Here is a 13,248-nt window from a genome sequence, read left to right on the forward strand (position 1 = left end):
TGACTTTTGCTCTTAGCACAAAGACATGGTGGTGAGGAGTTTGAAGGCATGTGCTGCTTGGATCTTACTGATCATTCAGCTTCCATCCATAAGCAACTACAACAGCTACAGGATGGGTTACATGCCCTGAAAGAAGATAGTGACCCCATTGGAAGTTGGTTCGCCAGCTGGGGCATCACCGGATGGTTGAGGTCTCTTGTGCTAGAAGGGGGACGGACTTTACTTATAATGTTAATCGGGATGACAGTCTAAGTTGTATGTCATCTTATCCAAAGCCTGGTTTGTGCAAAAAGAGAAAGGGGGAATTGTTGATATATTTTATATAAATTCAGCCAACAATCTTGATTCTGAGTTTCACATGATATAACCTGGCCACGAGATCAGGTGACTTGACTGTGTACAGGCTCAGTGTGGGATCTGGTACTTGGTCTGCTGCGTGTTGAAACATCATCACCTTGGGCTAACGTAAAAGAAGGGAAAACATTAGCTTTGTCATTTAGCACAAAAAGGGGTGTTCACACCATGCTATGTGATTATTACACTAAATATAGGCTTTGCTACAGCATTTATTTTAAATCTATAAGTTCATGGTTTATCTGATCTTCATGTCCCTCGGTGTTCTTCTGTAGAAAATAAACTAAACAGTGTCTGCCACATAGGGGCAGGAGATTAAAATGATGGAATTATCCAGTGGGTGTTTATCCAATGCTCTTTCCCGAAGGCATCGGAGGATACCCATGCATATTCTCCTGTAGTTCTTTTAAAAGCTTCAGTTTGGACTTACCAAGATATAATCCCCACTCTTACCAGCAGAAAGTGTAGAATTTCTTGCCACTTTTCCTTTTGCCATACTTGAATTCTGTTTACTTCCCAGTCCTTTTGTTGCCAAAAAGGAAGCCACTCAGTATATCCCTTGAACATAGCATAGGAGTTAGTATAGATACAGACAGGAGAGGTATTCTGTGCCTCATGGTGGAAAACACTCCAAACAGCTATCAGCTCTGCAGCCTGAGTGCTGCTTTCTCCCTCAGTAACGATTTGTTCAGCAAAGGAAAGGTGGAGGGCTACTGCCCCGCACCTCCACACCTCTCCCTCTCTTTTGGCAGAGGTATCAGTGAACCAAGAGTTTGCTGATTGCTTTTGCTCACTGTCCAGAACCTGTGAGTGGTGTTGCTTTGGCCCACTGCCCAGAATCAGTTGAGGGCGAGGTGGAGGGTTTGGTACAATGGGGCTGGAATCCTGCCACTGAGAGACCAATTTACTTAATTTTTCAAGAGGCAGGTTAACCATTAAACCCTTCGGTACCCCTTTCTTCACCCCCAAGTTCCACCAATACTGTAGGCTAGAAATCAGCCTACCCTTTTCTGTTTTTATGTTGGGAGGGGCAATGTGCCTAACACCCTTTGTTCATTCTAGCTTTTCCTCTGGGGTTTTTACAGGACCATATTTTCTGTTATAATTTAGTAACTCTTCTACAACTTCACTCCATGTCCAAATTTTGTGATTTCCAGCAGCTAAATTGAGTTGTGAGTTCGTATGTGGTGAAGGATTCATGTACGGGGAAAACCCAGGATCAACAGATCTACTTTTATTATTTGGGTTTTCCAGGAGCCTGTCCAGTCTTTCTATTGGGCTTATGGCAGCTATCGTTTTCTGGAGAAGGATAGCAGTGGGTTTAAGCGATTCCGGAAGGCCACAAATTAAAGGGGTCATAATTTCAGCTTTCACGGGTAACAACATTGGTGATTCAGAACCAACAATTAATTTTCTTTCATAAATCAGTTGTAGACAAGCTGCCTTATGAATGTTTTCTAGAATTTGATCTGGGGAGCCGGTTAGAGCTACAGGATCTCCCCTTTCCAGGGGGTTAAGTCCCCCTGCCCAATATGCAGCTCGCTGTGTTAGGGACCATGGGTTGCGGTTATCTCCTGTTGTTAAGAAATCACCATGTCCCCAATAACCACTTGCTTCTTGTTCAGATAATCGAATTTCATCTCCCCCTGTGAGAGACACTCGGAATACGTATTCTGTCTCTGACTCGTGAGGGAGACGCCCGTACTCCTTTTTCAACTTAGCCAATTCAGTAGCAGTGTACGGGATTTCTTTAGTGGTTATATGTGGATCAAGATCTTCATCATTGATAAAATTATATTCTGTTTTAATCAAAGGTCTTATTTGGGAGCAACAGTTTTCACCACAATTTTTTACCAAATGTAATTCTGCTTGAGAATATATGTGATTTATCTGAGGAGTTTCTTTTTCCAACAACTCCTTAAAGGAGCCAGCATACTGTGAATTTTTGGCACACTTCTCACTCAGAGCAGTTCGTAACAAATTATTTTCATTTTGCAAACTTTCAACTAAATTTTGTAGGGATTCAATAATTGCATTTTCTTCCTGCCTTCGTCTAGTGCGAGCCTCTACAGCTGACGTAAGGCAAGCTCCCAATACAGAACAAATTATGGTTTTATTTCGGCCAAATTTTAAGTTTGACTCATGTTGCAGGGAGCGAATTCTATCAGTTACATTTTCCAGGTTGAACCAATTATTTTGAGCCCATTCTTCCCCGGCTGGGGAGGGCTTAGCATTGTGTTTTGCTAACAAAGCAATGAATGCAGCTTTATCTTTTATACTAGAGTTTTCAGAGTGTTCACTCATCTTTGTGTGTGAAGGGCCCAGTACCACTACAGGAAGGTAAGACTTAAGTTACGCACAGATGCAGCCTTTGCCACGTCACCCTTCGCATCCCTGTATGGATGAAGAGACCAAATCTGCTTGGGAGGCACCCCTTTATGTTAAAATTCAAGTTGTCTCTTCACTACACCAAGCAGTCAAAATTCATCAAAAACACATAACAGTACACAGAACCACTACAGGGAGGTAAAACTCGGTCACACTACATCAGACGCAGCCAACGCTGCGTTCCCCCCTGCCGTGGGTGGAGAGACCAAATCTGCTTGGGAGGCACCCCTTTATCTTAAAATTCAGGTTGTCTCTCCGCTACACCAAGCAGTCAGCATATAAAAAAACAGTAAGTCCCACCTTTTGTACTCAAAGATCCCTTGTAAAATTCTGAAGACAGAGCCCTCAAATGAGTGTAGGGGTACTTTTCACCTGGGCGTGTGCAGTTTGCAGGAAATTCGAGTCGCCTCCCTTGCTTTCTAGACATTGCTCACCAGCGTGGCAGGCTAGGGGCGGCTGAAGCGAAACGTCCTTCCCCTGATACAGACTGCACAACAACCTGCAACCCCTTCTGTCTCTCAGAATCCTGTCCATCATTTATGTCACGATCCGCAAGGTGGAATTCGTGATGTGGTTCTTTTAGTCGGTCTTAGAGTACAAAAGATTATCAGCAAACCAAGGACTTAAACAACAAAACACACTTTATTGAGTGCTCATCAGCACTAATATGCAATAGAGAGAAAAGAGGAGAAAGCAAAGCATAAGGAAAAGAGAGTAAGGGGATTATAGCTACCAACGTCGAAGTCCACTCAGCATTCCAACGATGCAGAGTCTTCTGTCCGTTGGGGAGATCTCAAAGGAAGGTAAGTTTGGGGCATAATTTCATAGTCTTTTGCAAAGCGAGGGGCGCAGGGCCAAAACCAGAGGAGATTGATGATCATTGTGATGAATTCCATTGCGTGGGGAGCAGGTGTAGGGTACAGAGCGATCCATGTCGTGCAAGTCTTTGCTCACCAGCAGGAACGAGGGCAAGGTGTTGTGGAAAACCCATTGCACAGGGTACCATGCACAAGCCTCTGCTCACCAGCAGGAACGAGAGCAGTGTACCGTGCAACCACCTGCAAACAATCACTTAGCAAACATCCATCTCAGCTAGGCCCAAACCCCCAAACCAAGTCCCTCGCAATATTCAGGGTCTCAGTCTCTGTCCTTGAGACGGTTGTGAGACAGATGAGGGAATCTTCGGACCTTCTCTTACACTCCCCCATGTCAGCTGATCCTCAGCAATGGTACATCTTCTTAAAATTCTGGAAACACTGAAAAATAAGAAAGCTATAACAAACAAAAACTGCAGTGATTGCAACAACCAATAGGGCTCCCGGTGAAGTCAAGGGTGTCACAGACTGCATTCACTTCTATCCACAAGCAGGTGTTCATCAGTGTTCCATCACTGCTGTTTCAGTTGTGGCTACCTTCCTCTCTCTAAGAAAATAACTATAATTTGCAGTTTAAACAAACGTCTTCAATAAAACATAAAACAATTTAAATTAAACAATATTTAAACCTAACAATAATTATTTATAACAAAAGGAAATAACAAAACTTAACCTTAAAAGAATATCTAAGTTAGAAAACTTAACTTAAAAACATTCAAGCCTAAACATTATAAAACTTGACTATCCTTAATTCTATTAACACTTAATCTATACTAAATAAAAACATAACTTAATCTTATTCCTTTACTACAAAAAAGCAACTAAAAGTTTGATATATACTTTTAAACACAATATAAAAATAACATGGATTCACTATAAAGATTATAAAAATATAACAAATACATCACAATTCTATGTCATCTAGCTTTGAGAATAACCCACAATAACTGCAAATGTTACTAGAAATTCTTATTCATAACAGGAATTTGCCTAGTATATGCTTAAATTAGTTGGGATTTTAAAGTGCATTTTTTCTAGAGAAAAACCACAACAACACAGGATTTGGCAAGTTGCCATCCAGCTTTTGTAGCACTTTTCAGAAGCATCAAGTCCAATTTTTAAACTAAAACCCAAAATCCAAATTGGTGTATATGCAGTCATGTGTTTCATATAACAAAAGGACTCACATTGAAATTACCTTATTAAAATTGTGGAAAAAACAAGCAAATAGATAATATATACTTTAACTTAACTTTGTCTTGTACAGTAAAGTTCTCTTAACTAATTATTTTTTAAACCACAAATCTCTTCTGTAGATAACATTAATTGGAAGGTTTTCTTAGAAGCTGTAAATCACACCATATTTTAACCTTAAGTTCTAAAACCAATTATTGCAAGGCAACTTCTGTTAAACACTTTTTGTCTTTTTTTAAATTTTTTTTATTTTTTTAACTTTCAAAGAATCACAATAATTTCTCCAGTAAAACTCTAAATACTGCAATTGCATAAACTCATAATTACAAAAAACACAAACTTAACTCTAAAGGGGTATATAAAAACATTTTGAAAACCCAATAAATCATGACTTTTTAACAAACTGGGTACTATCCCAGTGCTTTTTCTTAGAGAGGGAGCAGGGGGGTGAGCTGCCCACTCTGCTGCTGCTCTCTGCTGCTGCCATCCCCCCCCACATTCTCTACATACTCTCCCAGAGAGGAAAAACGGAAAGAAAGGAAAAAAAAACCTCACAAAGTTAACTTTAACAAAGGCAGTTTTTTCTCTCAATTTCTCTCTCGCTGTTCGCAGATAGAGGAAAAAAGGGCACGATTTTACAAAAGCAGGCGATGTTACAAGAAAAGTCTCTCACGGCCAGGTGCTAACAACGGCGACCATTGCAGCTTATCAGCATGGCCTTGGAACTTTTCTTGCACTGCTTCTACCCCCAGGGTGCCTTTGTTCTCTGCGCCCACCTCAGTGCTCCCCCATGTCCCCCTGGTTCGGGTGGAAACCAATCTAAATTTGACTTCTTTTCTTCCAGGGTAGTAAAGATGGAACTTAAATAAGATTGTAATGTTAAAAGTGACTCCAAAAATGAAGCAAATGTTTCTGGATGTATCACATCCTGCCATAACTGAAGAGATTCTGTTCGTTGTTTCAGCGTTCGTTGTGGAACTTTTTTTCTCATTATTTTCTTCTGTTTTACTCTCCCTCCCTCTCTCCAAGAGCAGCATAGATAGGAGTGCTTGCCCAGCAGTGGGAGGTAAAGGCATCTGCCGCTGTGACGCAGGTAGAATTACGGGGCTCACAGCCTCAGCATATCTCACTTTTCTGTTTTTTAAGGTATTAATTACAATCTGCCAAGTTTGACCGAGAGACACAGTGTCCTTGCTCTTTTCCGTGATTGCTGTTTCCCATATCAGAACCCTTAAATCCGTCCGTTCCTTCACTGCAAAGAGCAGTGGTGGCACTACTAAGTGCCTGTGATAATTAGCCCATATAATGAGCATATCCAGGTCCTTTTCCCTGGCTGCTCCGCCTTGTTTAAAGAGGATGCAGAGAAGCAGTTTTTCCGCTGCCGCAAATTCCACATCCATGCTAGCGGCCCGCGGCAGGGGGGAAGGTTGCGACCCTTCTACAGCGCCCCCACCTTCAGACTCCCCCAGCTACTCACCCCCGTTGATTCGCAAGCTGCCTATCTGGTACCGATCCAAGGCAGCATCTATCTGCACTCAGATCCGCTCCACCAACCTCGGTCCAAGGCTCCGTCCCACCGTGCATGGACACACCGAAGCCCCCCTTCCCGCAGGGTGTCCCTGTTCGGGCGCCAAATATTGAGAGACCGCCAGCTATTCACCAGTCTTCACAGAAGTAATTGTGAATGCCGTTTATTTCTATCTTTAACACACCTTTCACAGGGTTTTACAGGGTCTGCGGGCAGAGCAAGCTACTATTGGCTAAGACACACAGTTTACATTTTTTCTCCTACACACAAGAATATTGTTTTGCTTTACTCTCTCTTCTGCAGGAAAGTTTCAAGGATTTCAGCCCTTAATATGACGACTTATTTCAAAGGCTGGATTGTACATACAGTCCTTTAATAATATATAAAATATATCAACAGGGCAGTCCCGCTGCTCCTGTGGGGCTCTGTGGAACAGTCGGCTGGAACAGCAGGGGTGAGCTGAGATCCTGGGCTGGTGGATGAGGTGTATCAGCAGCTCCGCGGCGGTGCCTGGCACTGCCACATGTCCCGGCAGAACAGGGGGTGCAAGGCCACCAACGAAGAGGGAAGGAGAAGAAGCACCAGCTCCATCTGGGTGATGGCGAAAATTCCCTTCTCCCCACCGCAGCACCTCCACGCCCCAGCAAAAAACGAAAATGTCTTTTTCCCGAAGCCAAAGAAAGCCAGCCAAAAACTGTCCCTGCCCTCCTTTCCTGCCCCCTTCCCCCCCTGGGCCCGGCCACTCTTTGTCCTTTACCAATCACCCACTAAATACCCAGAGTTAGGTTGTCTCTACAGCTAATGGGTAAAAATTCCACAGGCAGGCCAGAAAGACAAAACCAAAAAAGGACACCTAAGCCTCAACAGTATTCATCCGGAATTTTTTCCCATACCAAAGTGTTACATCAAATATTAAACCTTTAAATTATACATGAACACATACTACTTTAACTATATACATATATACATACAGATACAGATACAAGCACAGTGTCATGGGTAGTTCACCCTAAAACCAGGTCCCCTTGGGGTATGCACCGGGTCCCTCCATCTTTTTGCATCACCCACCAAGTGCAACCCGGTCCCTGAGCAAAGACAACCCCACGGATTGGATTGTCTTTGCTGGAGGCAGAATTAACCCAAACAGTTTTTCCCGGCATACCTCTCATATGTACCACGGGAACCTTATCTCCATCTGTTGTTCTAAAGGGCTCAGATTGGGCAGGGCCTGCTAGGTTAGTGGAACCTCGGGTGTTCACCAACCATGTGGCCTTTGCTAAATTAATCTCCCAGTTCCTGAAAGTTCCCCCACCCAGTGCCTTCAAGCTGGTTTTAAGCAGGCCATTGCACCGTTCAACTTTTCCAGCAGCAGGTGCATGGTAGGGGATATGGTACACCCACTCAATGCCATGTTCCCTAGCCCAGGTGTTTATAAGGCTGTTCTTGAAGTGAGTCCCATTGTCTGACTCAATCCTCTCAGGGGTGCCATGCCTCCAAAGGACCTGCTTTTCAAGTCCCAGGATGGTGTTCCGGGCAGTGGCATGAGGCACAGGGTAGGTTTCCAACCATCCAGTGGTGGCTTCTACCATTGTGAGCACATAGCGCTTGCCTTGGCGGGTTTGGGGCAGTGTGATGTAGTGAATCTGCCAGGCCTCCCCATACATGTATCTGGACCACCGCCCACCGTACCAGAGGGGCTTCAACCGCTTGGCCTGCTTGATCATGGCACACGTCTCACAGTCATGGATAACCTGGGAAATACTGTCCATGGATAGGTCCACCCCTCAATCTCGTGCCCACTTATAGGTGCCATCTCTACCCTGATGGCCTGAGGCATCATGGGCCCATGGAGCTAGAAACAACTCTCCCTTGTGTTGCCAATCTAAGTCTGTCTTTGACACTTCTATCTTTGCAGCCTGATCCACCTGCTCATTTTTGGCGCTCTTCATTAGCCCTACTCTTGGGGACATGGGTATCTACATGACGGACCCTCACAGACATTTTCTCTACCCTGGTGGCGATGTCTTTCCACTCATCAGCAGCCCAGATTGGCTTTCCTCTGCATTTCCAGTTGGCCCTTTTCCACCTTTCTAGCCATCCCCACAGAGCATTGGCTACCATCCATGAATCAGTGTAGAGGTAGAGCTTTGGCCACTTCTCTCTTTCAGCAATGTCCAGGGCCAGTTGAACAGCTTTGAGTTCAGCAAGTTGGCTTGATCCACCTTCTCCTTCAGTGGCCTCTGCGACCTGTCGTGTGGGGCTCCATACGGCTGCTTTCCACTTCCGGTTCATCCCTACGATGCGACAGGAACCATCAGTGAACAGAGCATAGCGTGTTTCTTCTGCTGGCAGTTGGTTGTACGGTGGAGCTTCTTCAGCCCGTGTCACTTGTTCCTGCTCCTCTTCATCGGTGAGACCAAAGTTTTCACCTTCTGGCCAGTTTGTAATTATCTCCAAAATCCCAGGGCGATTTGGGTTTCCAATACGGGCGTTCTGCGTGATGAGGGCGATTCACTTGCTCCATGTAGCGTCGGCTGCATTGTGGGTAGCAGGAACCTTTTCTTTAAACATCCACCCCAGCACTGGCAGTCGTGGTGCCAGGAGGAGTTGTGCTTCTGTGCCAATCACTTCTGAGGCGGCTTGAAGTCCTTCATAGGCAGCTAAAATTTCCTTCTCTGTGGGAGTGTAGTTGGCTTCGGACCCTCTGTAGCTTCGGCTCCAGAATCCCAGTGGTCAGCCTTGAGTTTTCCAGGCACTTTCTGCCAAAGGCTCCAGGACAAGCCATTGTTCCCGGCTGCAGAGTAGAGCACGTTCTTCACATCTGGTCCTGTTCTGACTGGGCCAAGAGCTACTGCATGAGCGTTCTCCTGCTTGGTCTGAGCAAAGGCTTGCTGCTGTTCAGGGCCCCAGTGGAAATCATTCTTTTTTCAGGTAACCAGGTAGAGAGGGCTCACGATCTGGTTGTACTCAGGAATGTGCATCCTCCAAAAACCTATGGCACCTAGGAAAGCTTGTGTTTCCTTCTTGCTGGTGGGTGGAGACATTGCAGCGATCTTATTGACGACCTCAGTGGGAATCTGATGCCGTCCATCTTGCCACTTTACTCCCAGGAACTGGATCTCTCGAGCAGGTCCTTTGACTTTGTTCTTCTTGATGGCAAAGCCGGCTTCTAGCAGAATCTGGATGATCTTTTCTCCTTTCTCAAATACTTCCACTGCTGTGTTCCCCCACACAATGATGTCATCAATGTACTGCAGATGTTCTGGAGCCTCACCCTTTTCCAGGGCAGCCTGGATCAGTCCATGGCAGATGGTGGGGCTGTGCTTCCACCCCTGGGGCAGTCGGTTCCAGGTGTACTGCACTCCCCTCCACGTGAAGGCAAACTGAGGCCTGCATTCTGCTGCCAGGGGAATGGAGAAAAATGCATTAGCAATGTCAATAGTGGCATACCACTTCGCTGCCTTGGACTCCAGCTCATACTGGAGCTCCAACATGTCCGGCATGGCAGCACTCAGAGGTGGAGTCACTTCATTCAATGCACGATAGTCCACAGTAGCCTTAGTTATAGGACCCATATTTAAGTAAGGTACAGCAAATGGGAGAAATATAGCTGTGACCACATGCCCCGCAAACCTGGGTAAGCTAAACAACATGGTTCTACCTAACAAGGTTTCTAAATCCAGCACACAAAAGTTAGGTTATTTAAGAACTGTTATTCCTTTTTTGCTCTTTTCCTCTCAGTGCCCCACGTTGGGCGCCAAAATCTGTCTCGGTTCTAGAAGACAGGTGTCTGCTAGGGAGAGCAGGAGCTTCCGTTGGGATGAAAGAATGTAGACCCCCCTCCCTCCGAATTATTATAATTTTGAAATCAAGGGGCTTTCAGGCAGAGATCTGGGGATAGGAATAACAGTTCTTTACCAGTATAACCAGGCAAACAAACAACAATAACTACAGCATTAACAAGAAAACAGAAACAGGGACCTCGTGACAGCTTTCTCGGCTGAGAGGGATGGAGGAGAGGCTTTGTTTTCACAAACCCCTCGGGCGGGCAGTCCCGGTGCTCCTGCGGGGCTCTGTGGAACAGTCAGCTGGAACAGCAGGGGTGAGCTGAGATCCTGGGCTGGTGGATGAGGTGTATCAGCAGCTCCGCGGCGGTGCCTGGCACTGCCACATGTCCCGGCAGAACAGGGGGTGCAAGGCCACCAACGAAGAGGGAAGAAGGAGAAGAAGCAGCAGCTCCATCTGGGTGATGGCGAAAATTCCCTTCTCCCCACCGCAGCACCTCCAGGACCCAGCAAAAATGAAAATGTCTTTTTCCCGAAGCCAAAGAAAGCCAGCCAAAAACTGTCCCTGCCCTCCTTTCCTGCCCCTTCCCCCCCTGGGCCCGGCCACTCTTTGTCCTTTATCAATCACCCACTAAATACCCAGAGTTAGGTTGTCTCTGCAGCTAATGGGTAAAAATTCCACGGGCAGGCCAGAACAACAAAACCAAAAAAAAAGGACACCTAACCCTCAACAGACTGCCCTATGCTGGTCACAGCTGTTTCCAGCCACCTCCACAACAGGCAAAACCGATCCATCATATATCAGCACTATGAAAATATATTTCACAAATGGGCAGTTACTGCTATGGGTCGGATGCATAAGGGAGGATAGAGGAGACATAAGAAGACACAATGGAAGAGACACAGGAGGAGGTACACCCACAGGATGACTTCAAGCCATGGAGGAACCCTCGTCGGGGCAGAGGGAAAGAGTAAAAAACAAGGAGTGACAAAAAAATGAAATTGGCGTGGACTGACCCCAACCTCCTCTGCCTCCCATCACATCTGTCTCATGCAGCAAAAGCAAGTAGAGCGGGGGAGAAGACATGTCTGGAGATCAACTGAGACAGGAAAAGATGGAGAAAATATGTTTTTCCTAAGTAAATTTCTGGCTGTTCACCTTGCTTGTTTGTCAAAATCTAAATCAGTAATTAAAAGTTTATGTAATGACCAATAAATTAAAATTTATTGAAATTCCTTGAGTCAAGATTGTTTTTTCCCACAACAGATGCCTCATGACATCAAAGAAATAAACAGAAAAAAACATACTGTACCTCATCAGGGTGCAGATCTCAGATCTTTGAGAAAATAATAATCTATTTTAACATTGTTGTGCTGAACTGTAAGGTGTAGTATGTTCATTCCTTCCTGAAAAAACAGAAGTAACTCTAAGAACAAGTGTGATTTTTTGCAACATAAAGAGTTGGTAAAAATTTGTCATCAACAAACCTCACTCTTAGCCTTTTGATCAGCACTTGCTTTAACTAATTTTCACAAGAGTTAGAGACAAAGGCAACAAAGGGAACCTTGTGGTTGGTGTCTACTACAGGCCACCAGATCAAGGAGAGCCTATTGACAAAGACTTCTTGCTCCAGCTACAGAAGGCATAACCCTTGAAGGCTCTCATCCTGCTGGGGGACTTCAACCACCCTGACATCTGCTGGAAAGCATGGAGGATAACTTCTTGAGTGAGGTAATAGACAGCCCTACCAGAGGGGATTTGATACTTCATCTGAGGATCATCAATGGGGACATCAGTATTGGAGTCAGCCTGGGCTGCAGTGGTCATGTACTGGTGGAGTTCGCAGTCCTGAGGAATATGGGTCAGGTGAAGAGTAAAGTCAGAACCCAAACTTAAAGAAAGCAAACTTCCAGTTCTTCAAGGAGATAGTCAGTAGGATCAATCCCCTGTGAGACTGACCTCAGGGACAAGGGAGCGGAACAGAGATAGCAGATTTTTAAGGAAACCAATAGAGTACAAGAGTTAGTGATCCCCAGGTGCAAAAAATCAGGCAAGTAAGGCAAGAGAATGGCATGTCTGAGTATGGAACTGTTGGTCAAACTAAAGGGTAAGAAGCAAATTCACAGGCAGAGGGACAGGGTGAAGAAGGCCAAGGTGGAGCTGGAGCTGAACTTGGCAAGGGTTGAAAAGAAAAACAAGAATGGCTTCTACAGGTATGTCAGCCAGAAAGAGATCAAAGAAAGCTGTGACGGTTTGGCATTTAGGAAAAAAAGTAGGAAACACCCACAGATGTGATGGCTCTGAGAGAGGCTTTTGAGGGTCCGCCAGCTATTCACCACTCTTCACAGAAGTAAATGTGAACGCCGTTTATTTCTATTATTAACACACCTTTTATAGGGTTCTACAGGGTCCCTGGGAAAAGCAAGCTACTATTGGCTAATACACACAAGTTTAAATTTTTTCCCTTGTACACAAGAATATTGTTTTGCTTTACTCTCTCTTCTGCAGGAAGGTTTCAAGGATTTTAGCCTTTAATATCACGACTTATTCCAGAGGCTGGTTTGTGCAGACAGGCTTTTACTAATATATCATGCCCACCTTCTGCTAAAAAACTCTCTATAAGAGGCTGTTGAGAGTTTCTTCTCTGCTTGAGACCTGGCCAGTAGCTGGCCATTTCTGAGAATTGACAGCATTTTTCACCACTGAAAAGTGAGATCACCTTTGTGAATACCACCTTTTAAACCTAAGCCCGGGAACTTCTGGCTCTTTTTGTTTCCGGCCTTGAAAGGTAACAGAGCTCGAGTGCAGCTGCCACCCCCCCTTGCGACCTGTCTGGCCTGGGGGGAGGGGGCTGAGCCGTACTCCAGCAGCTCCCAGGCGGGCGCATGAAGACTGTGGGGTTTCCCCCGACCCCAGACTGGGGTGGGCCACAGCTGCTCACCCCCATGGCCCGCACAGATGGCTCCAGGCCAAAAACTGTCCACTGCTTTCCAGAGCTGCTAAACTGAAATCTGACACCATGAATACCTGCTGCAGCTTGGGCCAGATTTTAACTCTTTCACTACCCAGATGAGATCTGTCGATTTAATCTCGTCTCCAGAGAGAGAAAAGTGGGAGCGATCG

General features: G+C 45.3%; 1 protein-coding gene across 1 annotated transcript in view; it reads right to left on the reverse strand.

Annotated features, from left to right (window-relative positions):
* The window catches only part of LOC148183489 (uncharacterized), a 45,427-nt gene extending 42,769 nt beyond the window's left edge, over nt 1-2,658 (reverse strand). Inside the window, 2 exon segments of the mRNA XM_088061496.1 lie at nt 1,359-1,502; nt 1,566-2,658. Of these exon segments, the coding sequence (XP_087917622.1) occupies nt 1,359-1,502; nt 1,566-2,658 (1,237 nt within the window).
* Nucleotides 2,659-13,248: the final 10,590 nt, after the last annotated feature.

This window comes from Pseudopodoces humilis, chromosome 12, assembly GCF_049639895.1.
Source record: "Pseudopodoces humilis isolate 2021_Gansu_Grassland_sample_001 chromosome 12, ASM4963989v1, whole genome shotgun sequence".
NCBI lineage: Eukaryota > Metazoa > Chordata > Aves > Passeriformes > Paridae > Pseudopodoces > Pseudopodoces humilis.